The sequence below is a fragment of the Hyla sarda genome, chromosome 6, assembly GCF_029499605.1.
Source record: "Hyla sarda isolate aHylSar1 chromosome 6, aHylSar1.hap1, whole genome shotgun sequence".
In the NCBI taxonomy this organism is placed as follows: domain Eukaryota; kingdom Metazoa; phylum Chordata; class Amphibia; order Anura; family Hylidae; genus Hyla; species Hyla sarda.
In genome coordinates this window covers 60,555,795-60,583,794 of record NC_079194.1, presented here as the reverse complement: position 1 = coordinate 60,583,794, position 28,000 = coordinate 60,555,795, and the positions used below count along the sequence as shown (strand labels likewise).

The 28,000-nt window shown below is 44.3% G+C and overlaps 1 protein-coding gene across 1 annotated transcript; it reads left to right on the top strand.

The window, feature by feature from the left end:
• Window positions 1-17: 17 nt before the first annotated feature.
• On the top strand, window positions 18-21,371 carry CBX6 (chromobox 6). The gene is made up of 5 exons (XM_056523888.1): window positions 18-348; window positions 16,269-16,312; window positions 17,658-17,723; window positions 18,135-18,201; window positions 19,993-21,371. The coding sequence occupies exons 1-5, from the start codon at window positions 280-282 to the stop codon at window positions 20,836-20,838; spliced, it is 1,092 nt and encodes a 363-aa protein (XP_056379863.1). The 5' UTR covers window positions 18-279; the 3' UTR covers window positions 20,839-21,371.
• The last annotated feature ends 6,629 nt before the right edge of the window (window positions 21,372-28,000 follow it).

The following is a 28,000-nucleotide window of genomic DNA, read 5'->3' as shown; positions in this document are numbered from 1 at the left end:
CAGCCCGTCTGAGGGGGCGGAGCCTGACGTAGATGGTGGGGCGGGGCTAAGGGTCTAGACGAGAAAGAGGAGGGCGCGCGGAGACTAGAGCTCTTTAAAAAAAAAGTGGGCGTGCTCATGCGCCGTACCCGGGCTCAGTGACAGGCACAGTGGGCGGGGCTAACACGTTGACAGCGGGAAGGGGCGCGGTCAGAGCCGCGGTGACAGCAGTGCTGTGGGGAGGAGTCGTTCGCTTTTCTGCTGTCGCTGCCGCTAGTCTCGGCCGGGGCCTCGCTGAACATGGAGCTGTCTGCTGTCGGGGAGCGGGTATTCGCCGCCGAATCCATTATTAAACGGCGCATAAGGAAGGTGAGCAGCGGGGCCGGTGTGTGCGACACCGGGGCTGACGCGTCATGACGTCACTGTCTACATTTGTATTAACCTCCCTGCGCTTGTCTCTTGTCGTCTTCCTAATTGCGCATTCAGCTCAGGCCTGTGAAGGTGCACAATGGCGCGGACCTGCAGCTCTGCTACGGCGTGCAGCATCCCCCGTACTGAGCCCAGGCTTATGTTTGCCATCAAAGTGCATATTGTGTTGTCCCGGTGCCAGTAAGTCGCTACTAGTATTACCTGTCGCCCCCTAGAGGCAGTAGTGCGAGCAGCAGCCTGCAGTGTGACTGCTCCATGACTTGCACTTATAATGTGTGTAGATTTGGGCATTTGTACCTTTTTACTATATATTTTATATATATATATATATATATATATATATATATATATATATATATGTATATATATATATATATATATGTATATTTTAATCTTTTTTTTATTATTATTATTATTATAAAAATTATATATATAATAATTTTTTTTTATAATAATAAAGTTGTTATAAAAATATATATATATATATATAATATATATATATATATTTTTAATAACATTATTTATAAAAAAAATTATTATATATTTTAACAAAGCATTGCGTAGTGTCCTTTTATCCTGGGGTGTATGGGTTCATCTGATTATAGTCATTGCAATGTATTGTATTATCAGGATTATCGTGAAACTGCAATTCCCATCATGCTCTGACAAGGCAAAAGGAGTAATAGTGGTAGTAATGGTGTGTTAGTAAAAATAACCCAACAGATCCCCAATTTGGAGGACGCTGCATTATCAGGTATCGCTATGTTCCTCGATCAGTTGCAAAGTTTTATAATTCCCATTGTGACCTGACAGACGATGGGAGTTGTAGTTTTGCGACAGAGCCCCAGTTTAGAGAACATTATCAGGTATCCCAGTATGCAGCACCGTGCTTTCCGACCAATGTGCCTTTAGCTCTTGCAAAACTACAACTCCCAGCATGCTCTGGGAGTTATAGTTGCAGGGATGGGGAGGTGTAGTTTTGCAACCGAGCCCCAGATTGGAGGACGCTGCATTATCTGGGATCACAATGTTCCCCAATCTGTGGTTCTCCAGCTGTTGCTGAGCCACATTTCCCACTGTGTTCTGACAACCGATGGGAGTTGTAGTACTGCAACTGAGCCACCGCCGATGCATTATTAGGCATTCCAATCTGTAATGTAGTGTTTTTGAGCCAGCGTACCTCCAGCTGTTGCAAAACTACAACTCCCAGCAATAAGGCTGTCCGGCAATGCTGGGAGCTGTAGTTTTGCAACAGCTGGGGGCGCACTGTTTTTGGGGAAACACTGCTGTAACATATCACAATTTGTAGCCATCCAGCTGTTGCAAAACTACAATTCCACATCAGAGCAAGATGGGAGTTGTAGTTTTGCAACAGCTGCCGTTGGGCAATACGTCATTATCATTTGTTCTCTTTGACAAGAAAAGTGGCTCTGACCTTTCTTGGAACCTTTTGCGCAATTTACAAGGTCACTTTCTTTTCTTTAGGAAACAATTGAAGTCAGAAGCTTTAAGTTTACAACTAACTTCTTGAGCTAGACCAGTGTTTCCCAACCAGTGAGCCCCCAGCTGTTGCAAAACTACAACTCCCAGCATGCCCGGACAGCCGAAGGCTGTCCGGGCATGCTGGGAGTTGTAGTTTTGCAACAGCTGGAGGTACAGTGGTTGAGATACTGAGCTAGACTCTCTCCAGAGCAACTTCAAAGCATCTACTATAAAAAGTTCCAACCTATACAACCACTTTCTGTAGATCAGGACCAAAAGTTCTGTTGCGGTATGTTCACACGGGCCTTTCGCTGTTCCGGGCATGCAGGGAGTTGTAGTTTTGCAACAGCTGGAGGCACAGTGGTTGAAAAACACTGAGCTAGACTCTCTCCAGAGCAACTTCTAAGCATCTACTATAAAAAGTTCCAACCTATGCAACCACTTTCTGTAGGTCAGGACCAAAAGTTCTGTTGCGTTATGTTCACACGGGCCTTCTGCTGTTCCGGCATGTTGGGAGTTTTTTTTGTTTTTTTTACAACAGCTGGAGGCACACTGTTTGGGGAACACTGAGCTAGACTCTCTCCAAAGCAACTTCTAAGCCCCTGCGATAAAAAGTTCCGACCTACGCAACCACTTTCTATAGCAGTGTTTCCCAACCAGGGTGCCTCCAGATGTTGTAAAACTACAACTCCCAGCATGCCTGGACAGCCTCTGGCTGTCCAGGCATTCTGGGAGTAGTAGTTTGGCAACACCTGGAGGCACCCTGGTTGGGAAACATTGTTGTATAGGTACAGACCGAAAGTTCTGTTGGAGTATTTTCACACTGGACTGAAATGCTGCAGAATTTTCTCAGTTGACGTTGAAATCTACAGCAGTTCGGTCCCGTTTGAGCGTACACCCTTTACTATAGCAGTCACGCAGAGGACGAGAGAAATCTATACATCTGTTAGCAGCTTGAGGCGGATTCCCCGTCGTGCCCCCCTCTGAACGGCCTCATATGCCCTCGTGACGTTTATTGAAATTCTTTCCTTTTCTGTTCCGAGTTTGGTTTATGCTGAAGGAAATGTTTTTCCGCGAAGCGATAATATGATATTGTGTATATGTAGCCGTTCACTCTTCAATAGTAGCAGAAGTTGCCCGTGCCTGTTTAGTCGCTGTATTTGCAGAGTTAAACGGGGACACACTACATCACTTTTGGCAATGCCTCAATGCTTAATACTGTATACTGTTAGTTTTTTTATTTTTTTTCTCCCTTTTGTCCTTTTATGAAATCTTTTGGTGTTTATACATGTTTGTCGTGTCATTTACCATCATGGCGGAGTGCAGGCATGACAGTTTTCTGGCATAATTTCAACGAAGAAAAAAAAAAAAAAATAAACCTATAAGTAGCGACTCTAGTAAATGTCACTACTTGTAGAGAGTAAATAAGGCTGGGTTCACACCACGTTTTTGCAATACAGTCACCGTATCCGGTTCCTGATACCTCAAAACCTGACTAAGGCTGGGTTCACACTACGATTTGAACTACGGTTCCCATATACGGCTGGGAGGAGGGGTGGGCGGGGCTTAATCGCGGCGCCCGCACTCGGCCATATTCGGGAACCGTAGTTAATGTATGTCTATGAGCCGACCGGAGTGAACCGCAGCCTCCGGTCGGCTGCTTTTTCGGCCGTATGCGGTTCCCTGACTGCAGGCAAAAACGTGGTCAACCACTTTTTTGCCTGCGGTCGGGAAACCGCATACGGCCGAAAAAGCAGCCGACCGGAGGCTGCGGTTCACTCCGGTCGGCTCATAGACATACATTAACTACGGTTCCCGAATATGGCTGAGTGCGGGTGCCGCGATTAAGCCCCGCCCACCCCTCCTCCCAGCCGTATATGGGAACCGTAGTTCAAATCGTAGTGTGAACCCAGCCTAAACTGTATCAAAACTTGTGTACAAATTTTAATAATTTTGATCCGTTTACGGTTGTAAGCCATATATGGTTTGAAAAATTATGTCCGGTTGCATCCGTTTAAGAATAAAACTTATGAAGTTTCACTTCTTTGATTGAAATCAGGGCTGTGGAATCGGTAGATAAATGTTCCAACTCCGACTCTGGAGTTTTCTGTGCTTCCGACTCCGACTCCCCGACTCCGACTCCTCTGTATTAATATGCGAAGGTATTTTATACATTCCTTGAAGGAAAGAAAGACAACATACATGTCATTACCACAGGACTACTGGCTGGGAAGCCAACAGTCTACTGTATTGAACAGTTTGTGTGCTGATCTGCTGCTGAAGATAGGGAAGTGGGGGGATCCATGAAGGGGCATTTATTATAAAACATGATTTCCCTAGTAGAATCCCATAGTCAAGTTTAAAGGGGTACTCCGCCCCTAGACATCTTATCCCCTATCCAAAGGATAGGGGATAAGATGTCAGATCGCCGGGGTCCTGTTGCTGGGGACCCCTGGGATCGCCACTGCGGCACCACGCTATCATTACTACACAGAGAGAGTTCGCTCTGTGCTTAATGATGGCCGATACAGGGGATGGAGCAGCGTGACGTCATGGCTCCGCCCCTCGTGACATCACGGCCCGCCCCCTTAATGCAAGTCTATGGCAGGGGGCGTGACGACCCCCACGCCCCTTCCCATAGACTTGTATTGAGGGGGCGGGCCGTGACATCATGAGGGGCAGAGCCGTGATGTAACGATGCTCCGGCCCCTATATCGTCTGTCATTACTTGCTCTGTGCAGTAATGAGCGCGCAATGCCGCAGCGGCGATCCCGGGGGTCCCCAGCAGCGGGACCCCGGCGATCTGACATCTTATCCCCCTTTCCAGTTCGCTCTGTGCGTAATGACGGGCGATACAGGGGCCGGAGCATCACTATCACGGCTCCGCCCCTCGTGATGTCTAGGGGCGGAGTACCCCTTTAAGCTAACAATCGAGTGTACAAGTTTTTATAGCCTTAGCTGAATGGCAGCAGTTTTTCCAATGGTTTACAGCTTCAGTCTTGAACTATTGACCCTCCATTCCCTTCACTTATGCAAGTGTCTCTAGTCCTGCAGAAAACATATTTCCTTAATCCCTTATCAGTGAGAGGCTAGGTTACCCATGGGTTCCCTGTAACAGCAGGACACAACACTATGGAAAGTATAAGTATTGCTGCTCCTAATTGCGCGTTGTGTGCCATATAGTAAAGCACATGAAAAGCTTCTTCACAGTCACTTAACGTGTTCGTTTTGTGGTTACGTGAGGCACTGCATGCATGGGTCTTTATTCTTATAGTAGAGACGACGTTAATTATAACTTTTTGTGAATTGGGACATTTAAACTTGCTTTTTTTTTTTTTTTTTCCAATCTAAATTTAGTAGGAGTCAGAATCGGTGCATTGTTTGCCGACTCCGACTCCAGGTACCCAAAATTTCGTCCGACTCCACAGCCCTGATTGAAATTCCAAGAAAAAAAACTGTGCAAAGTAGGGATCGACCGATTATCGGTTTGGCTGATATTATCGGCCGATAATCACGATTTTGGGCATTATCGGTATCAGCAATTACCTTGCCGATAATGCCCCGTACCGCCCCGTGACCCGCCGCACCGCCCCGGCCCCATTGCCTCCCCCATCCTCGGTTTTATAATTACCTGTTCCCGGGGTCCACGCTACTTCTGGCTCCTGCTGCGTCCTGCGTTACGCTGTGCGCAAGGACGAGTGATGTGACGTGACGCGACGTGACGTCACCTTCAGTGCGCACAGTGACAGCTCAGGAGGACGCCACCGGAGCCAGATGTAGAGTGGACCCCGGAACAGGTAATTATAAAACCGGGGATGGGGGAGGCAATGGGGCCGGGGCGGTGCGGTGGGGGGGTGCAAAGCGGCAGTAGGGGGAGCGATGCGGCGGTGGCGGGTGGCGGTGATAGGACTCAGGACCCCCGGACAGGCAGGGGGAGAGAAGCGGGTGGCGGCGGCGGCCTATGGCACCGCAAAAGCCACTGCAGTTCATTGATTTAAAGCACCCGCTTTAAATCAATGATCTGCAGTCGTGTCGCAGGGGGATAAATAGCCGATAACTTATACCGGAATATCGGTATAAGTTATCGGCTATCGGCCCTAACCTGCACCGATTATCGGTATCGGCCCTAAAAAAACTATATCGGTCGATCCCTAGTGCAAAGTCAAAAACCTGATGGAACCGTACGCACATACGGTTCCCATTGACTCCCATGTTTTAAAAAAACCAAAAACGTATGTTTCAATTAGGGATCAACCGATTATCGGTTTGGCCGATATTCACGATTTTGGACATTATCGGTATCGGCAATTACCTTGACGATAATGCCCCGCCTCCCCGGCCAAAGACCACCGCCGAGACCATCGCTGCTGCCCCATTGCCTCCCCAGTTTTATAATTACCTGTTCCCGGGGTCCGTGCTACTTCTGGCTCCTGTGGCGTCCTGTGCACTGCGCAATGACGAGTGATGTCCTCAACGCGACGTCACTGTCAGTGTGCACAGTGACAGCTCAGGACGCCGCAGGAGCCAGAAGTAGCGCGAGCCACCGGGAACAGGTAATCATAAAACCGGGGATGGGGGAGGCAATGGGCAGCGGTGGTGGTGGTTGGACTAGGGAGGACCTCAGGACAGGGAAGGGGGGGGGGGAGGGGGTAATAGCCGATAATTTAAACCGATATTCCGGTATAAGTTATCGGTTATCGGCCTGAGAGGTCACAGATTATCGGTATCGGCCCTAAGAAAATCGATATCTGTCGATCCCTAGTTTCAATGCGGTTTTTCACCTGGATAAAAAAAAACGTGGTAGGCTACAAAAAACCGTGGTAGGCTATGACTGACAAAACCGTACAGGATTCAAAACGGACCCAACCTGATGCATCTTTTGGCATACGGTTTTCAATGGAGAATCAATGCATACAGTTTTCAAATTGAAAATGTATAGGGGAGCTGAATTGTAAAAACGTGGTGTGAACCCAGCCTAAAAGAGGGAGAGGCTTTCCAGTTTCTTGCCTTGTACTGTAAAGATGTGTTCACACTGAGAAAAAGGCAAAGAAAATTTGCCTCCCAGAAATCCTCTTCACGCTAAGGAATTTCCGAGCAGATTTCCGCTCTGATATTCTGCTGCGTGTATTTTACATTGGTGTGAATGGAAAAGAGATAAGATGTCTGATCGCAGGGGTCCCGCCACTGGAGACCCCCGCAATCTCTCTATCCTATAGACTTGCATTGAGGGGGTGGGGCGTGATGTCACACGGGGGTGGAGTCAAGACGTTACGATACTCCGGCCTCGTAGTCGTGAGGCTTCAGACATGGAGCCTCCAGCGCTGGCGTCCAGCTCACACAGGTGGGTGCTGCATGAGAGATTGCAGTGGTCTCCAGAGGCAGGACCCCCGTGATCACACATCTTATCCCCTATCCAAAGGATAGGGGATAAGATGTCTTAGGGCCGGAGATTTAGACACAGTTTTTTATTTATTTATTCTGATCTGCCTTTCTGCAGCAGAAATCTGAGGCTGCATTGGGTGCGCAGCAGAATCTCACAAGGATCTGTCCTGTTATCACTCAGTGGGGCTTTTATCCTCCACATCTCTTCCTGAACATTTCCAGCTGCTACTAACAGGCCACAGGGGTCTGGGGAAAAACTTCCAAATCAGAAGCGACCATAATGTGTGATGTTGCAATGGAGGGAGGCATAGAGAAGGATTCTGCCGGGTTTTATTTGTTCAGTATGCGTGAGCGTAAGCTATTTTCTACATTCATATTCGTTCCCAGTGGTCTGCAAATAACACCATGCAGCGATTTCCTTCCCAACAAAACTACAGACAGCAGAACAGAATCCCACCAGAGTCAGGCTGCATTCACACCTCGTTTTTACATTACGGGTGCCGGATCCCGCTGGGGGAGGGGCAAACCGGGCTCTCCCGTACCCCATCCGGACCATCGCTGAAATCCATTTGCTTTAATGAGCCGACCGGAGTCAACCGGTTTGACGGTTTGAAAGCCCAGTTTGCCCCTCCCCCCAGCCGGATCCGGCACCCGTGACGTAAAAACAAGGTGTGAATGCAGCCTAAGCGGGGTCATCACTGGTGTCCATCACTGTGAGGTGTTCACTACTGGGTCACGCTTCAGTATGAGCCCCACAAAGTGCAACATGTTATGGGTATACAAAATAATAATAATATATTATAATTATAATAATATATTATAATTATAATAATAAAAATATATTATAATTATAATAATAAAAATATATAATATAATAATAATAAAAATAATAATAATAAAAATATAATAATTATAAAAATATAATAATAATAATTATAAAAATATAATAATAATAATTATAAAAAATATAATATAATAATAATAATAATAATAATAATAATAATTATAAAAATATAATAATAATTATAATAATATTCCCTATGACATACAGAAATGGTTATTAACCTTTTTATTCTTCTATTTTGTATATCCATAATGTGTTGCACTTTGTGGGGTCATTCCCATTATTGTTGAGTTCTTAGGCAGTATTACTTAGTATGGTTAGGTGTAGTCTTTGGCTGGTTTGATGGGTTTTTATTGTATCTGGTGTTAGGGAATTTGTATCTGTTTTTTAGTCTTTTTTTGTATAGGTTGTGATGTTTTTAGTAGGTCAACTCTGCACTTTTTCACTGTATAGCTGTAACAGATAAGCTTTATTGTGCTGGTTGATATGAATGCCAGATCTGTTAGTATCATGTTTTTTGTTTCAGGTTTGCAGTAGAGAGAAATAACGTTTCGTACCCCAGTAGACAGGCTTTGTCTATACATTGGTCTGTTGTTTGGAGCATAGTATTGTAGCTGTGTTGTAGAATTAGAGATTTTGTTGTAGTGGTTTGATAAAGGAAATGAAGTAATCAAATAAATTAGAAACCGCTCCATAAATAATTCCTGTGATCTGTCTAGTGGTTTAGATGGTTTAGAGATTCCAAATGTTGTGAGAGTTCAGAACTTTCTTAAAGTGTGCGCCTGGTATTCTGCAGCTCTTGACATGTTTCATGCAACGAATGAGCAGGAATTTTAAACAATTGAGTATAAAGCCGAGAGGTGCTTATATTATGTCTGCCAGGATTTATCATGTCACCTCTTATCCCCTCCTTATCCGTTTCATTCTTACTTGTTTTCATTCTAATCCACGTTAGTGCTATAAATTTTTTTTAGCCTGAGGGGTGAGATAAATAAATCTTATTGAAGATCTGTCTTGTGTTCTGTAAGTAGAGATGTACGCAATTATCCCTCAGAAAATCTATAGGTAAGACCACTGTTTCCCAACCAGGGTGCCTCCAGCTGTTGCAAAACTACAACTGCCAGCATGCCCGGACAGCCTTCGGCTGTCCGGGCATGCTGGCAGTTGTAGTTTTACAACAGCTGGAGGCACCCTGGTTGGGAAACAGTGGGTTAGACACTGGGCTCAGTTACAGCATAAATGGCTTTTATAAATGGCGTCTCCCACAGTTGGCTTATTGTTACACAAAAGTAAAAGCTATTTATCTGTAACCATTTAAATAGTACCTATCTTCAAAACATTTTTTGGATATGTTAGAGCTGATTGTATATAGAACAACTTTGTAATCGGATTTAATAAAAAAAAATAAAATAAAAAAATGCTTCCTTTTTATGTGCATTTTCATTTAAAAAATGTGGCCACTAGGGGTATCCCTAGGAGTCCCTGGCCGCAAGCTTTTTCATTGAGTTCGGACTCACGACGGCCTGGCAGTAAAGTCTGAGATCACAGCGCTGGCTGAGCATGTGAAAAGCTCAGTGCAGGGCTCTGTGCACTGGGGACGGGCGGGGGCATCCGCGCACTGGGGACGGGCGGGGGCATCCGCGCACTGGGGACGGGCGGGGGCATCCGCGCACTGGGGACGGGCGGGGGCATCCGCGCACTGGGGACGGGCGGGGGCATCCGCGCACTGGGGACGGGCGGGGGCATCCGCGCACTGGGGACGGGCGGGGGCATCCACTATAGAGGTAGCTGGAGGGTTTACCTCTGTTCCCTGGTGTCTGTGGCTCTTTCATTGATAGAGCCTGGCTGGACTAGGCTCTATCAATGGATCACAGAGCACAGAGATCAATGGAGTTTCAATAAAACCATTGATCTGCATGAGGAATCTAATGATTCCTCCTAAAAGGACTAAATAAAGTGTAAAAAAAAAAAAAAAAAAAAAAAAAAAAAAAAAACACATTAACCCCTTCAATATTAAAAGTTCAAATCATCCCCTTTTCCTATATAAAAACATGTAAACATAATAAAAATAAACATTTGGTATCGCTGTGTGCGTAATTGTATGAACTATTAAAATAGAAAATTATGTATTCCATATGGTAAATAACGTAAATGTAAAAAAAAAAAAAAAAAAAAAAAAATTTACCAAACCACAGAACTGCAATTTTGGAAATTTGAAAAAGTTCAGAATTTTTTTTTTTTCATTAGTAAAACATGACAGAAACTATTCAAATCTGGTATTGCTGTAATCAGGCCGGCATAAAGTATCAAAATTACATGTTAGCTCAACCACAAGGTAAATTACGTAGAAAAGAAAACCACAAAATTTGCTAAATTATCTTTTGCTATTTCTATTTCAATATATATAAAATTAGGGATCGACCGATATCGATTTTTAGGGCCGATACCGATAATCTGTGGAGGTTAAGACCGATAGCCGATAACTTATACCGATATTCCGGTATAAGTTATTGACTATTTACCCCCCAATTCCCCCCCCGCCAACACCGCTGCAAATCATTGATTGATTTGATCATTGGGCGCTTTAAATCAATGAACTGCAGCGGCTTATGCGGTGCCATAGACCGCCGCCACCCGCTTCTCTCGCCCTGCCTGTCCGGGGGTCCTGAGTCCTATGGCGCCCCCACTGCCGCACCGCTCCGCGCCCCCCACCGTGCCGCGTCGCACCCCCCACCGCACCGCCCCGGCCCCCATTGCCTCCCCCATCCCCGGTTTTATAATTACCTGTTCCCGGGGTCCACTCTACATCTGGCTCCGGTGGCGTCCTCCTGAGCTGAGACTGTGCGCACTGACGATCACGTCCTTGCGCACAGCGTCACACAGGACACAACAGGAGCCAGAAGTAGCGTTGACCCCGGGAACAGGTAATTATAAAAGCGGGGAAGGGGGAGGCAATGGGGGTGGGGGGGGGTGCGGTTGCAGTGGGGGCGGGGCACTATCGGCATATCGGCAAGGTAATTGCCGATACCGATAATGCCCAAAATCATGATTATTGGTCGATAATATCGGCCAAACCGATAATCTGTCGATCCCTAATAAATAAAAAAAAAAAAAATATATATATATATATATATTATAAAATCTGAGCAAGAACATAGGTAAGTTACAGAGCTTTTTGAAGCTCTTAAAAAAAATTTGAAGGACAGGGAAGGTGTTAGGAAACATAGCTCAAAGGGGTACTCCGGTGGTTAAGATTTTTGGCTATATTGCATCTTCTTTTAGTGTTCATGTTTTTTGCTATTGACATGTATTATATGTTTGTGTAGCATGTGTCTTTTTTTCTTACCTGTTTGTGGGCCAGGAAGTTCTGTAGTTCTGTGTTGGATCTCTGACTGTTGTCCACAGGTTAGGAGTAGGCTGTGGACAAGATGTTAGAGCTTTTTTTTTTTTTTCTGTTCTTTCAAAACTGCATGACAGAGAGGCCACGCCCCCTCATCTACCCTCCTGGAGGACACAGGTGTGCATGACAGAGAGGCCACACCCCCTCATCTCCCCCTCCCCCTGCTCTGTCTTCTGAGGACGCAGGTCTGCACTGAAAGAAGACAGAGAAGATGTATGTGAAGGGATAACAAGGTGCACGGGCTGAGGATGTATAGACTGCAGGGGAATAGATCTCATACTGGGGATGATCTCTATGTGTGAAGGAGGGGGGGGGGGATGACTCCTGAATGACACATGCTGGGAGTTGTAGTCCCTGTTATGTGTGTGTATGCTAGTGTTTACAAACCAGTCTGCCTCCAGCTGTATCAAAACTACAACTCCCAGCATGCCTGGACGGACTTTGGGCATGCTGGGAGTTGTAGTTTTGCAACAGCTGGAGGAACACTGGATGGGAAACACTGTCCTAGCCTATTCAGCATACACATCATGTTACACCAGTGTTCCCAAACCAGTGTGCCTCCAGCTGTTGTAAAACTACAACTCGCAGCATTCCCTGACAGCCTTTGAGCATGCTGGGAGTTGTAGTTTTGCAACAGCTGGAGGCACACTGATTGGGAAACACTGGCCTAGCCTATTCAGTATATTACAAACAAAGTGCATTGTTTCTCAACCAGGGTGTCTTCCGCTGTATCAAAACTACAACTCCCAGCATGCCCAGACAGCTTTTGGCTGTCAGGGCATGCTGGTAGTAGTAGTTTTGCAATACCTGGAGGCACCCTGGTTGGGAAACACTGGTGTATGCCCTATAGAGGTGTGGTGAACTACAATCCCCAGGAGACTACAGAGGCAACATGCTGGTGTTATACCACAGACTGAAGACTCCTGAATGACACATGCTGGGAGTTGTAGTCCCTTTTGTGTGTGTATGCCAGTGTATCCCAACCAGGGCTGATTATATTAGTGTGCTGTGTATAAGGGGGCCGACCCGGGAAAATAGTAGGATGGGTAAAGGGCGGAACAAAAAAAAGGAGCTGCCCCAAACCAGCAAGGCATGTGGCATGCTGGGATTTGTAGTTTTCAGCACAGCAAGAAACAGGAAATAGAAGCAAAGATAGGAAAACAAAGTGGGGGATAAAAAGACAACAAAGAACGGAAATAGTCACCTAAACAACAAGAATAGAAATGAAACAAAACAAATAGGGTAAGTCACAAACGGAAAAACACGTTGACCACCGGAGTACCCCTTTAAAGGAGATATCCAGTGGTGACTCAGTGGTGAGCAACTTATCCCCTATCCTAAGGATAGGGGATAAGTTTGAGATCGCGGGGGGTCCGACCGCTGGGGCCCCCTGCGATCTCCTGTACGGAGCCCCGATAGCCCGCGGGAAGGGGGCGTGTCGACCTCCGCACGAGGCGGCGGCCGACACGCCCCCTCAATACAACTCTATGGCAGAGCCGAAGCGCTGCCTTTGGCAATCTCCGGCTCTGCCATTGAGATGTATTGAGGGGGCGTGTCGGCCGCCGCTTCGTGCGGGGGTCGACACCCGCTATCTGGGCCGAGAGCCGGGGCCCCGTACAGAGAGATCGCAGGGGGCCCCAGCGGTCGGACCCCCCGCGATCTCAAACTTATCCCCTATCCTTAGGATAGGGGATACGTTTTTCACCAGTGGACTACCCCTTTAAGTTAGTTTAGAAAAGTTTATTTAGTGTTAGGTACTCTTTAGGTAAAATTTCATGTCTAGATATTGCTGTTATATACTTGTTATGGCGCCCCCTGCTGTTTGTTTAGATCATTGGTCTTCAAACTGTGGTCCTCTCAGATGTTGCAAAACTACAATTCCCAGCATGCCCGGACAGCCGATGGCTGTCCGGGCATGCTGGGAGTTGTAGTTTTGCAACATCTGGAGGGCCACAGTTTGAAGACCGCTGGTTTAGATTCTCTCTCAAAATGTCAACCTAACGTGTCTAGTGTGGGTGGTATGTCCCACACCCAGTAGCTCAGTCCCATCATGGTTTCCTGTTGGTTTGCAGACCATACACACAACACGCTAGAAGCGCCTTCTTACTGGTGCTGAACACATTTGGGGGGGGGAGGGGGATTTATTAAAGGATTTAGACAGGTTTTTTCCTGTCTAAAATTGGCTCCCAAAAAGTCGCAGTTTAAATACGTGTGACTTTTTTGCGACTTTTCTGTAGAGGATTTTTGGAACATGATGCATTTTAGTTTATTTTAGTGGCTGAATTTATCTATAGCGACTTTTCGGCGAAAAGTCGCATCGTGCGAAAGTACGCTGAAATGTCAGACCATTCTGGAGAAGGTTTAAATACAGTCTAAACCTAAATCCCGAAGTCCGTGCGCAGAATTTATCAAGAGCCGTGCGACTTGATTTGGTGCTCAATAGACCGGCCTAACGCTCTGTAGGTTGCTCTATATTGATGCAGGAAATAGACAGCTTTGATAACCCCCCCCCCCCATTAGGTCTTACCCTGAACTTGGGCTGCAACTAATGATTTTAACATGTCAACAGTTTTGATCGGTGGGGGTCTCAGTGCTGAGACCCCCCACGATCAGGAGAACGAGTCTAGAAAAGTGCACAGCATTGTTGCTCACTTCCTGGCTTGTAGTGATCTTTGTCTTTCTCTTTATGGAGCAGCAAAATAAGTTTTACCGTATTTTTCGCCGTATAAGACGCACTTTTTCTTGCCCAAAACTGGGGGGGGAAAGTTGGTGCGTCTTATACAGCAAATACACCCCTATCGCGGCGGTCCCTGCGGCCATCAACGGCCAGGACCCGCTGCTAATACAGGACATCACCGATCGCGGTGATGCCCTGTATTAACCCTTCAGACGTGGCGATAAAAGCTGACCGCCGCGTCTGAAGCGAAAGTGACACTAACCCGGCTGCACCGGGAGGGACCTTACCTGCCTCCTCGGTGTCTGCTCCGTGCCGGGATCCCCTGCATTGTCGGCGCTCTCCTTCATTGTCATCACGTCGTCACGCACGCCGTCCCGTCATCCAATAGGAGCGGCGTGCGTAGAGACGTGATGGCGGCTACGGAGAGCGAGGATACCGGGCAGCAGAGACGTTCCGGAGTGACGGGGACACCCTGGGGATGCAGTGACAGCGATGGAGGGCGACATTCAGGGCAGTGGTGACGGGTCCGGAGCGGTGGGGACACGTGAGTACTACCTCCTATATTAGTGGTCTTCAACCTGCGGACCACCAGATGTTGCAAAACTACAACTCCTGGCATGCCTGGACCAGCACACATGATTCTCCAGTTCCTGCAGCTCCTTTCTGCAACTATAGTGAGTCCGACCTGTTGCACAGAGCCTGACAGCCGGGGGACTCTGGATAGTTGCAGAGAGATAATGCCGGAAGTGTAAGATTACCGTATTTTTCGCCCTATAGGATGCACCGGTGTATAAGACTCACCCAATTTATAGGTGCCAAATCTAAGAAAATAAAGATTCTGAACTCAACAGTGGTCTTCAACCTGCGGACCTCCAGATGTTGCAAAACTACAACTCCCAGTAGTAGTAGTTTTGCAACATCTGGAGGTCCGCAGGGTGAAGACCACTGGTATAGGAGGTAATACTCACGTGTCCCCGCTGCTCCGGACACGTCACCGGTGCCCTGGATGTCGCTGTGTCCCGGACACGTCACCGGTGCCCTGGATGTCGCTGTGTCCCCGACACTCCGGACTTCTTCTTCTTCCCCGGGATCCACGCTCTCCGTCGCCGTCATCACGCCGCTACGCACGCCGCTCCGATTGGATGACGGCGTGCGTGATGACGTTGAAGGAGAGCGCAGGGGATCCCGGCACGGAGAAGACACCGAGGAGGCAGGTAAGGTCCCTCCCGGTGACCTGTAAGCTGTTCGGGACGCCGCGATTTCACCGCGGCGGTCCCGAACAGCCCGACGGAGTAGCCGGGTTAGTGTTATTTTCGCTTCAGACATGGCGGTCAGCTTTGATCACCGCGTCTGAAGGGTTAATACAGGGCATCACCGCGATCGGTGATGTCCTCTATTAGCGGCAGGTCCCGGCAGGTATTCGCCGTATAAGACGCACCAACTTATATCGTCTTATACGGCGAAAAATACGGTATGTATGTTGAGCCCCAGCTTTACTAATCAGGCTGCTGGGACCAAGTTACATCTGAGGTTTCCTGTGACACGTTGTTCACCCCAATATGATTATGTTTTCATAATAATTCTCTGTAAAATCTGCAGTAAATCACAAATATTTATGTGCCTCCGAGGCACGGATACATTGTGAAAATGCCAATTTGGGTGCCGACTTATTTATGTTCAAAGAGGCATCGGTGCCATTTCTTGCCATTTCCTGATAACCTTTTCAAAGCAAATAGGAGTTTTTGTTCAGCGTGATGTGCACTGCTTTTCAGTTCAAGGAAAAATTCATATGCTTCAAAAATGACCCGAATCTACTTATTGGTTGATTATGTTTGGGTCCTTGCAATGTATGGTGCCCAAGCCTTTCCAAGCACGGATGAGTCAGCACTCCATTTTGTTTATTTCTTTCGATGTATCTGTGCCTTGGGAGCATAAATCGTTGTGCAAATGTACACCTACTCATATGGCGTTGGATCGTAAACCAAAACATCCCTAGAAAACAGGAATATGACTATGCTAAAAACATGACCATTTCACCTTGTACATGAAATAAGTAATTTATTTTTCTATTTCAGGGCCGCATTGAATATCTTGTAAAATGGAAAGGTTGGGCTATCAAGTAAGATTCCGGTGCTTGTTTTGTGTTTTATTTATTTATATAATTTACTTTTACTGTGTTTTGTACGGTTTACCCTATTCACAACTGTCAGAGGCTGCATGAGGCACTTCCATAATAGATGGTATAATATTTGGCAGAAAAAATAGTTCCTCATACTCTGCTTTTTTCCCTTCAAATGATGGACACTCCAGTTGGACCACATGGGCTCTTTACAGTGGGCTTCATTGATGGTTACTACATTGTGCAATACATTCAGCAGAGCATTTTGGCTCCTACAGTGGTAACTCAACTTACAATGGCCTCAGGTTACAATTTTTATTAACATACATTGATCTTTTCTGGACCATTGTGACTTGAAACTGGACTGAACATACAATATTACACACAGTCCAGATCTGAGAAACAGGTCAATGGCTGGAAGAACTGACAATCAGAATGGGCATTCACTGGTAAAACCCCTGTATTACTGAAGTGCATGCACTGACTGGTGTCTGGTAGCACCCCCTACAGTACAGGGAGGTATTACATGTTCTGTACTCTTTACCTGTGCCCGAGATGGCTTTTCCTTTGGACACCAGGTGAGGGGCGCCTTCATTTAATTTTTTATGGGACACTGTGTACTGTACATGACCCTGAAGAAGCTCCTGTCCTCTACATAGACAGTGATTACAGCTCCCAGCAGATCCTTCTTACTTTTATATGTAAGGACTTGTTTTTTTTGTATTAGTTATCTCCTTTTTTTTTCTTAAATCCTCACTTTTTCCTATTCTCTCAATATACAATGGTCATCCTGATACCAATTAATATTGTAACTCGAGGGACCTCTGTATTTTATTATTCGTTATATAGAAATTTTGGAAACCCCTTTCCAGTAGACTGCATCTGTTAAAGGAGACATCCAGGAATAGAAAAACACAGCTAATTTATTTCAAAAACAGCTCCATGTCTGTCTCCAGGTTGTGATGTGGTTTTACAACTTGGCTCAATTAACTTCAATGGAACTGAGCGGCAGAACCACGCCCAACCTGGAGACAGACGTGGAGCTGTTTTTGAAAGAAAGTAGCTGTGTTTATCTATTCCTGGATAACCCCTTAAGGTAAGTGCCACTGTTGCCCAAAGTCCTCTTTGGTAGAAGTACACATGCACAATGCTTGAGGTTGTTTTAGGATAAAACTTGTGTTACTACCCCTAACATTATCCTAAATTTGAGTAATAACTAGGTAAGGTTATTAAAATAATTATCAGGTATTACATTTTGAGTTAAGCTCTTTAACTTAGTAATGTTATAACTCAATGTTGAGTTTTTAAACGTGTTTTTTTTTTTTTTTCTTTGCTTTTATTGCAGGTATAGCACATGGGAGCCAGAAGAGAACATATTGGACTCAAGACTTATTGTCGCTTTTGAGCAAAAGTAAGCTCCAAATACTGTCATATTTCCCCTTTCAAGGGTTTTGCTTTATGGGTATGCTTAAAGAAAAAGTTCACTTTTAACACACAAAGTCCATGTGACCAGGTATCTGAAGTTTTCCCTAAGAGTAGTTGTAATACAGTGGCGGTATTAATGAATGTTATAGAACCTTATATTTTAAAATAATTTCTTGCCTTATCCTCCCTTTTTCTTGTGTAGTATAGAAATATTTGTTGGCTTGAAAGAAAAACTTCCTTGGGTTTCTCATGCACAGCAAACATCCATTTGCATGTATTATGTTTCTGTGTTTCACACTGGATCTAGCTCTTGAAATGTGATATTGCATTGTATGTTAATGTTACAGACATAAAATTAAGTTACTTTTCTTAAAGCAGTTTTTATTTATAAACACAGAGAGCGAGAACAAGAAATTTACGGACCTAAAAAGAGAGGCCCAAAGCCAAAAACATTCCTTTTAAAGGTAGGCATGCGCAATTCTTCTAAATCATGGTTACAATTGTTCCTTACAGTAAGTTGGGGATTCTAAGTGTGAAAGGGAATTTGTCGGATTATAACCCCTTAAATCTGCTGTCAGTTACTTATAAAGGACAGGTAAAAACATTCTTAAAACTTAAAGCTTGCTGTAAACATCTTATCCCCTATCCAAAGAAGAGGAGATAAGATGTTAGATCGCGGGGGTTCCCCGCGATCTACGCTGCAGCACCTCTGTCATACGGTGCATGGAGCAAACTCTGCTCTGTGTCACATCTAATGGAGGAGGCGTGATGGCTAAGTACTAGCTTTCATGCCCCCTTCCATAGACATGAATGGAGGGAACGTGGCGTGACATCAGGCTGCAAGCTTCCGTGTTCCAGACACTGCTGCTGCCTACCTGGAGATTGCGGGGGTCCCCAGCGGCAGGTCCCCCGCGGCAGGTCCCCCGCAATCTAACATCTTATCCCGTATCCTTTTGGATAGGGGGATAAGATTTTTACAGTGGAGTACCCCTTTAAAGGTTGTATGAGCAAACAAAATATCTTGTAGCATCCCAGGCACCACTTTCACGAGTGCCCAGGTGGCTGATTCTGTATGTTAAAGGGGTACTCCACTTAAAAACAGATGATCTACGGCAGAGCTGTATAGCAAGTAAATGTAGAACTAGCATAATTCTTCATTATGGGCAGGATAGTTCAAAGTTAGATAAGCCCGAAATACCCCTTTAAGTGCCGATTCTAAACTGCATAGATCCAATGAGGAAATTCAGCTAAGAAATTTCTTGCAACGTGAATGGACCCTAAGTGACAGATAGATAGATAGATATATGTAAAATAATGTTTTAAGGCCATCTGCGCTATGTGCACAATACTTAAAGTGCAACTGTCATGAGTTTTAACCCCCATAAACCAGCCCCAGCTTGACAAAGTTATTAGAAATAACAGTTAAATCATACCTGTTGCTGCTTTCTAGCGGCTTTAATGATGCTAAAAAATGCTTTTAACGATAGTCAGCAACAGTCGGATAGGCGTGGCTATGCCCGCAGCCTCCACGTCTATCCCCTGTATGTGAGAGAGCCCTTATTACTGTACTGTACTGTAGAAGAATAAACGGCGCCCGTTCATCTATGCACTCCAGTGATGCGGGCAGCCAGCACTTACAGCAAGCACTAGCTCTCTTTCTGCTAGTACCTGCTCCCTATAGGCCAATGCGCGGCGTAATACTGTAGCGGAATGATCTGGCCGCCCGGTCTCATCTACTGCTGTGATGCAATGCGGACGGCCAGATCATTCCGTCGGGCTATAGGGAGCAAGTACTAGCAGAAAGAGAGCTAGTGCTTGCTGTAAGTGCTGGCTGCCCACATCACCGGAGTGCATAGATGAACGGGCGCCGTTTATTCTTCTACAGTACAGTAATAAGGGCTCTCAGTGCTGGGACCTGTGGACCAATCACACAGCATCCCCAGCACTGACATACAGGGGATAGGCGTGGCGGCTGCGGGCATAGCCACGCCTATCCGACTGTTGCTGACTATCGTTAAAAGCATTTTTTAGAATCATTAAAGCTGCTAGAAAGCAGCAAAAGGTATGATTTAACTGTTATTTCTAACAACTTTGTCAAGCTGGGGCTGGTTTATGGGGGTTAAAACTCATGACAGTTGTAGTTTAACTTTTTTTTTTTTGTCTGTTTTTCATTTATACTCTAGATTTTATATTAAATGTATTGTATCTATAAGCTGTGCAACTTCTTGTCACCGTATATTTGTTCTTATTTATAGGCAAGAGCCCAGGCTGAAGCTCTACGTATAAACGATGTCCACTTTGCAGTTAAACCAAGCTCAAGTACTTCCCATAAACTGCACTCCAGTGCTGCTGTACACCGCTTGAAGAAGGACATACGGCGCTGTCACAGTATGTCTCGTCGCCCTCTTCCCCGTCCAGATCCCACAGCACCCTCTGGAACTACTTCTGGCCTGCGTGCCCCTGTGTCTCCCTTTTCAGAGACTGTACGGATCATCAACCGTAAGGCCAAGCCTCGAGAGCCAAAGCGTAGCAGAATCATTCTTAATCTGAAAGTAATTGACAAGGGAGCAAAAACACCTTTAGTACGTCCTAAAATTCCATCCCGAAATAGAGTTATTGGGAAAAGCAAGAAGTACAGTGAAAGCATGCTCCGGAATCAGATTCGTCATTTGAAGTATGGAACCTTCTCCCTGTATAACAAGCCGGCCCTTCGAGGTCCAGAAGGAGAAAAGGCAGAAGATGAAAGCACTAACCAAGGTCTTGGTGATGAGAGCTCTAGTACATCTGGGTGTCCTTCTCCCGCTCCATCTGATGATAGACCTCCTAAATTACTGCCTGAGACCCTTAGCCCAGCTGTTCCTGACTGGCGGGAATCTGAAGCGTTGGATCTTTCCATTCCGCCAGAATCTTCTGCAAGCAAACGTGGGCAAGGTGAGCCTGATGAATCTGATCCTGAAGAGGCTGGAGACTGGCGCCCAGATATGTCCCCATGCTCCAATGTAGTAGTGACGGATGTTACAAGCAACCTTTTAACAGTCACCATAAAGGAGTTCTGCAATGCACAAGACTTCGAGAAAGTGGCGGCTGCTGCTGGCAAATAGTAGGGCGGAAGAACTGTAAGAGTAAAGGCAGTTCGACATAAAGGTTAATTCACTCTTAAGCTATTGCTACACCACCCTACCCATGTAGTATGTATTATAAGGTCATGATTCACAAGTGGTGCTGTTCTGTAAGATGGTGTGCATCACATTGACTTCTAGGTTAGTAGATGTCTGTAGATACGGCTCATCTTACGTCCTTTCCTGCTTATAATGGTACAATTTCAACTTGGAATGTGATGGCACTTAATAGTCTTTATGAAATAAGTCCGTGCGCCATTCTTCATTTACTACGTAGTGGAACAGAAAGCAGCATAAATATTAATGTGAAATGCACAACTTTCGTGGCTTTTAAGCTATATTTGTGAGCAGATGTTTCTGTGGTATATTTGTATGAAGTAGATGAACAAAGTCCAGCTCACCTCTCTCTGTGTGGTGCATGGACCTGTGCCCGGCTAGGCACCCAGCAGTACTTAAAATTAGGAGATGGTCCAGCACTTCGTATAAATGCAGCTTTATTGAAGATCACGACTCGAGATGAGCGAACTTACAGTAAATTCGATTCGTCACGAACTTCTCGGCTCGGCAGTTGATGTCTTATCCTGCATAAATTAGTTCAGCTTTCAGGTGCTCCTGTGGGCTGGAAAAGGTGGATACAGTCCTAGGAGACTCTTTCCACCTTTTCCAGCCCACCGGAGCACCTGAAAGCTGAACTAATTTATGCAGGATAAGTCATCAACTGCCGAGCCGAGAAGTTTGTGACAAATCGAATTTACTGTAAATTCGCTCATCTCTAATCACGACACACACATAAAAGGACTATACCATCAGACGCGTTTCGAGTGCATGCGCTCTTCCTCGGTGACGCGTCACCGAGGAAGAGAGCATGCGCTCGAAACTCGTCTGATGGTATAGTCGTTTTATGTGTGTGTTGTGATCTTCAATAAAGCTGCATTTATACAAAGTGCTGGACCATCTCCTAATTTCAGGTATACTTGTATACAACAGAAGGCATACGTATTTATAACACCAGTCTCTAGATGTAGATACATGATGCGGAAAACTTCTATACGGAAGTAGAATAGTTTCTACAAAATGGGCACATGGGGGGAGATTTATCAAAACCTGTGCAGAGGAAAAGTTGCCCATAGCAACCAATCAGATCGCTTCTTTCATTTTTAACAAGGCCTCTGCAAAATGAAAGAAGCGATCTGATTGGTTGCTCTGGGCAACTCAGCAACTTTTCCTCTCGACAGGTTTTGATCTCCCCCATGTAGTATATTTTATGCATTTACATATGTAGTATGCTTATATTATCTCTATGGTGGCGCCTGTCTTTTCATTCCTGTGAAAGACGCGCTTTACTCAATGTCATGTAACCGATATTGCTGTAGAGAGTGCTTAAAAGAGATGGCAAACATAATAAGTTACTTCACACATAAAAAGAAGAGTAAAATATATGTAAAAGAGGCTTCGAGGCCAGGAAGGGAAACCAGGTACTGAGTGTTTATAGAATATAATGAATAGTGCACTTTTGTAATGATCACCACATATACACGGTCTACAGCTGTGCATGTTAGCTATTACGTCATATAGCTAAGCTTCCGGCTATTATATGCCGGGATGTATATAATATACACAACTGTAAATCCTATGATATTAAAGCACAAGGTTTTATGATCCTATATGTAGATCACGGTGATCCCAGATTAAGTCTAATATCTCATCATTTACAGTTTGGGGTTGAAGCAAATACATCAGTATAATAAATATATATAATTTAGTATCATTTGCATTAGGTGCGTATGTCCGTATCATTGTTTCCCAACCAGAGTGCCTCCAGCTGTTGCAAAACTACAACTCCCAGCATGCCCGGACAGCCTTCGGCTGTCCGGGCATGCTGGGAGTTTTAGTTTTGCAACAGCTGGAGGCACCCTGGTTGGGAAAGGTCCATATAAATGAATTATATTAGTAGTTAGAGATGAGCGAACTTACAGTAAATTCGATTCGTCGCGAACTTCTCAGCTCGTCAGCTTTCCGGTGCTCCCGTGGGCTGGAAAAGGTGGACACAGTCCTAGGAGACTCTTTCCTAGGACTGTATCCACCTTTTCCAGCCCACCGGAGCACCGGAAAGCTGAACTAATTTATGCAGGAAAAGTCATCAACTGCCGAGCTGAGAAGTTCGTGAAGAATCGAATTTACTGTAAGTTCGCTCATCTCTATTAGTAGTCGTACATGAACAGTCCATAGTGGTTTTCATATATAAAATGGGTTTTCCAGAACTTTCTTTATTTTTTTTTTTATCGAATGCCTATCCTCAGTATCAGAACGTTGGAGTTCCTACAGCCAGCAACCCCGCCAGTCAGCTATTTACCGGTGCTGTGGTGGAATTTGACATCGCTGTACACGTAGTGGCCATGCTGGGTTACCGCGACTCGGCTCTCATTTACTTCAATAGCAGTTGAGTTGCAATAAATCTATTTTGTCAAACTAGTCATAACCCATTGACACAATTTGATGGGGTTTACGGGACATTAATATTCGGGATGTTAATATTATTGGCCTATCATGGTATGGCACCAGTCTCGTAGCAGCCATGCGATCAGCTGATTAAAAGACTGCAGCCTCCTAATGGTTTGCAAGATACAGCGCTGTATGCTTGGTAGTGGCTGTGCCTGGTATTACAGCCCAGTACCATTCACTTGAATGTCACTGTTCAGCACCGAGCTACAAAACAATGGCGTGCTTATTGGAGCATTGTGGGGGCGCTGGGAGTCGAACCACCACCGTTTAGATGTTGAGGCTTATCAATTTTAAACTTTAGGACAGTGTTTCCCAACCAGGGAGACTCCAGCTGTTGGGAGTTGTCGTTTTGCAACAGCTGGAGGCACCCTGATTGCAAAAAAAACTGCTTTAGGTAATAAATTAATAAAAATTGGTGAATTAGTTCCCCCTTAAGGACAGATGTTGAAAATGACGACATCAATTTGCATTCTTTGAACCTGAGATTCTATATGAGAATTCGGAGCAGCAAAAAAATTCTAAGAAAAGTTCATTTTGAAAAGTAAAAATAATAATAATTATTATTATTATTATTTTTTTTTTTCTGTTTTGTTCCGGATAAAAGAGCATTAACATAAGTATGCAGGTCATGTTAGAATAAACAAAGACCAGTATTTCTTTGCCATCACATTAATCCTATGCGCAGAGTTTTGTGTATAGGAGGAGTTGCATGTCCAGTGACTTTCCTGGAAAGGGTGGTGTAGGTAATTGCTTATTTTTTTTTATTGAAATTCTTAACTTATTGGCTAAAAAGAAATTCTTATTTCCAACCTCAAACTTGAAACGTACCCTTTGGAGTGAATACATCTTTTAACTATTTAAAATGAATTGTGGACAAGCTAGTGCAAGACCTGGAGAAATGTGACCTCAGGAACGCCTTTTGAGGTCTACGGTTATTGTACAATTCACCGGTGCTGAAACCTATTTATGTCCATTTTTGTAGGTGAAGGGTGTTTGTATCACACGGCACGGATAAAAGCGGTTAGTTAGCCTGTCAGGATCCGCCTCAAGCCGCAAAACCGATGCAGATCTGCAATGCTTCCTTCCCGTCTTTCAACAATAGGAGGCCGAGAAGACATCTGGTGCTTAACCTTCTAGATTTGTACATTTACAGACATTTTAAGCGGCTGCACTTCCAATGCATTTCTCTAGTAAGCGGAGTGGTGAACAGTTTACTATTCAATGTCTTTTTTTTTCAATGAACATACTTGTAATTTTCATTGAAAGCTGCCTCCAGTAACAGCTGTGATGGTAAAGAGCGTCTGTCGCTGCGTAATGTTCAAGATTTGTTAGGTTATATGTATATTCAATGAAACCAGTTTCTCTTTCTTATTTTTAACTAAACACTCCAAAAAAGTGTGAACAGTCCCTAAAGGTACCCATACACTTAAGTTTACAGTTATTGAAAATTGACTTTCAAAAGTATCATTCTTCAGATGAAATTTTCCAAAGAGCGATGGTTTTAGCCAACGGTTGTTCAACCTATTTCTGTCTAATGTGTATAGACACCTTTTTTAAGCTATTTCACGTTTATTGTACTCTTCTAAAATCATTTGTGCTTCAGCTATAACAATACTGTTTGCAGACAAAAAATGCTCTTTAATAGAATGGAGTGAATCTACAGTAAGATTTGCCCAACCCGGATCTAAAGGTTGTCAATTCATTTAGTCCTAGAGATTCCCCGAAGAGATTCTGGACTGCCATTCCAGACTTATCTGGGAAAAGCGGAACAGATTTTTTTCATTTATTTTAAATGAATTTCAATAAAAGTGAATACAACAACGTTGGAAGCCAAAACCTTAAACTGAAATGACGACTGCGACATCTCACGCTGGGGAGGATAAATCAGTATCCCGTGCAGAGAAGCGGAATAACTTGTACTAGACTAAATGAATTGACAGTCAGTGCGTCAGGGTCATGTTTGTTGAAGCTGATCTATACTCTACTCTTTAGGGCTCGTCCACACTGCTGGCGTGCTCTGCTAAAGCGGACTCCGTCAGCCAGTCCAACAGAAGGACATGAGTTGAGCAAGGAAAAAAATTAGTTCATGACCCGGCAGTGTCAGCTCCGACCCATTCAGGTTTCGCAAAAAAAAAAAAGAACCGTATGGACTGTGAACGGGTCGGAACACAACACTGTGTGAACAGTTTTTGCAATGGAAGCTGTTATAAATCTCTTGGTGCTACACCCTAAACGGTGTTTTTTTATTTTGATACTTTTTATATAGAATTTGAAGGATTAATAAATTGGAGGAAATCCGTATTTGTGACTGCTATAACATAATTGCTTTTCAGATCTACCGCTACCACCTGGTGTGAAATGTAAAACTTATAGGTGGTGTCGTGTGAAGACCACCCCAGTCCATATGCTTTGATAGGACATATGGAAGTCAGAAGAGTGCCCCCCCCCCCTGCATAAACCAGAACAGTGAGGCACTCTACATACCCACATACCCAACCATTTTTAGCCATGTACGAAATGTAAAACGTATTTCCTGTAGGGGAAATCCCTGGCTGGCCATGGCTTTCCCAGGAAATTCCATTGTTTGCCTGGGCTGCTGAGAGCACCTGCCTTTTTAAAAGGGATTGTCTGTGAGACAGCTCTTTTTAAAAAAACGTTGTGTACACTGTTATTTTTGAGAACTTATGACCCTTTGCCTAAGTTCTTTTAACCCCTTAGAGCAGTGTTCCCCAACCAATTTGGCTGTCCGTGCTTGGTGGGAGTTGTAGTTTTGCAACAGCTGGGGACAAAAAAAAAAAAACTATATATAACAAAAATAAATCAGTCATGGCTCCATTAGGGTGTATATGGAGGGCTTGTAAACTAAGCCTGCTTCATACCAAGGCTGTATTAGCGGATGACCTATTGAATGGATCAATGTACTGCATTTATCCATATAAGCAATCAAATGATTTAATCAACCTGTATTGATTTGTATAAGCAATCAAATGATCGATTTGTATGAGCAAGTGAGTAAATAATCAATCCGTATTGACTTGTATGAGCAATCAAATGATCAAGGTTCCCTAGGGGGGCCAAAAAAGTATGTTGAATATATATATTTTATAATAAAAATTAATATCCCCTTTTTTCCCATTTAAAAAAAAAAATGTAAAGATGAGAAATTATCCGAACTATGAAAAATTTGACAGCATTGATCTTATTAATTATATATATATATATATTATAATTTTTTTCCCCCCCCCCAACTTTACCAAACAAATATAACAAAAAATATAAACAAAAATTGACTGCGTCCTTTAAGGGGTTAAAAAACAAAAGAGCAACTCTTTACAGTTCAGGTGAGAAATGTAGCAAAGATACCATTATACAAAATTGGCAAAGAGGAAAAGACCTATAAGGCTTTTCGCTACTTTGATTCTACAGCAAACTGTGTTGCTGATTTATGCTTGAAACCTAAAGCCAATGTCTCATTGTTTCTGATGGATTACTTAGGGCATTTATAGTTCTAGTTTGTAGTTAATGGTTATACCTGTTAAATATGACAAAGTCCCTTAGTACAAACAAAATGGGAAAAAAAGAAAAACTTGCACTTTTTGTCAATTCTCCTTGCTGCTTTCCTGTTCAGTATGTCTCGTGGTTGGAATATGAATTCCACAACTGTAATTCAAATAGTTACAATTTTCGTAAACTATATATAAAAGGATTATTAAAGAATGCACTTATTTTTCCGTCCAAACTGGCTCTTAGGTTTTTTGGAATGTCTGTAGACATAGAAATGTTGGCCGAGCGAAGGCTATCTGCCCTGACTCTCCTGTCGTCATTTGTTGTGCTATATTTATGATGGGGGTGAGAAAGGGGACTGGCCTCAGTCCTGATCTCCAAATCCAAGCTGTCTGATCCCTGTCTTGTTGGGCAGGGATTGTCTGTGGATTCCATCAGAATCTTATCCGTGGCCAGTATTAGGTGTTAGGAGCGGGATGCAATGGTGCACTTTGATAAATAGTATATTTTGTTGTAAAAGAGTGGATAGAGGCTTTGAAATTGCACAGGTAAAGCCTGGAGACCCTATAAATCTATATGCACTTGTGCATGGGACACTTTCCTGTTTAAGGATTTGAGCAATGACATTGATAGCACAGGTTAAACTTACATTTTGAAACTATTGAATTTGGTCTCTGATGTTTGACTATGAACTTTAAGTAGATTTGCTTCTAGGGGAAATTGAGTTATTTTCTGTACATGTGGGCATTTGAACTAAGAATTGCAAAAACTTATGGTGTAGTATAGGGGATCTCAACTAGCTTTATGCCATCACATTACTAGATGGGAATATGGGCTCATTCACACTGAGAATTTCCACTAGGAAATTTAGGGTGGAATCGACTTTGCTGCAGCCTCCCATTTGTGTCATAGGAATTCACTGCAGAATTTCCGCCCCAAAAAAATTAACCTTCTTTTGACGGAATTCCATGCACCGTTTCTGCTGCTCCTGAATATCTGCCCAGAATTTGTCCTGGTGGAAATCCTCATTGTGAACGTTCCCTAAACCTTTTTAAAGGGGTACTCCGCTGCTCAGCGTTTGGAATGCACTGTTCCGAACGCTGGAGCCGGCACCAGGAGCTTGTGATGTCATTCCCCC

What these genes read in the sequence shown, in the direction of transcription:
- CBX6 (XM_056523888.1), top strand. Translation starts at nt 280, where the DNA reads ATGGAGCTGTCTGCTGTCGGGGAGCGGGTATTCGCCGCCGAATCCATT. An exon ending in TGGAAAGGTTGGGCTATCAA is followed by an intron (nt 16,313 to 17,657) that starts GTAAGATTCCGG and finishes CTTTTATTGCAG; the next exon opens with GTATAGCACATGGGAGCCAG. An exon ending in CAAAAACATTCCTTTTAAAG is followed by an intron (nt 18,202 to 19,992) that starts GTAGGCATGCGC and finishes TCTTATTTATAG; the next exon opens with GCAAGAGCCCAGGCTGAAGC.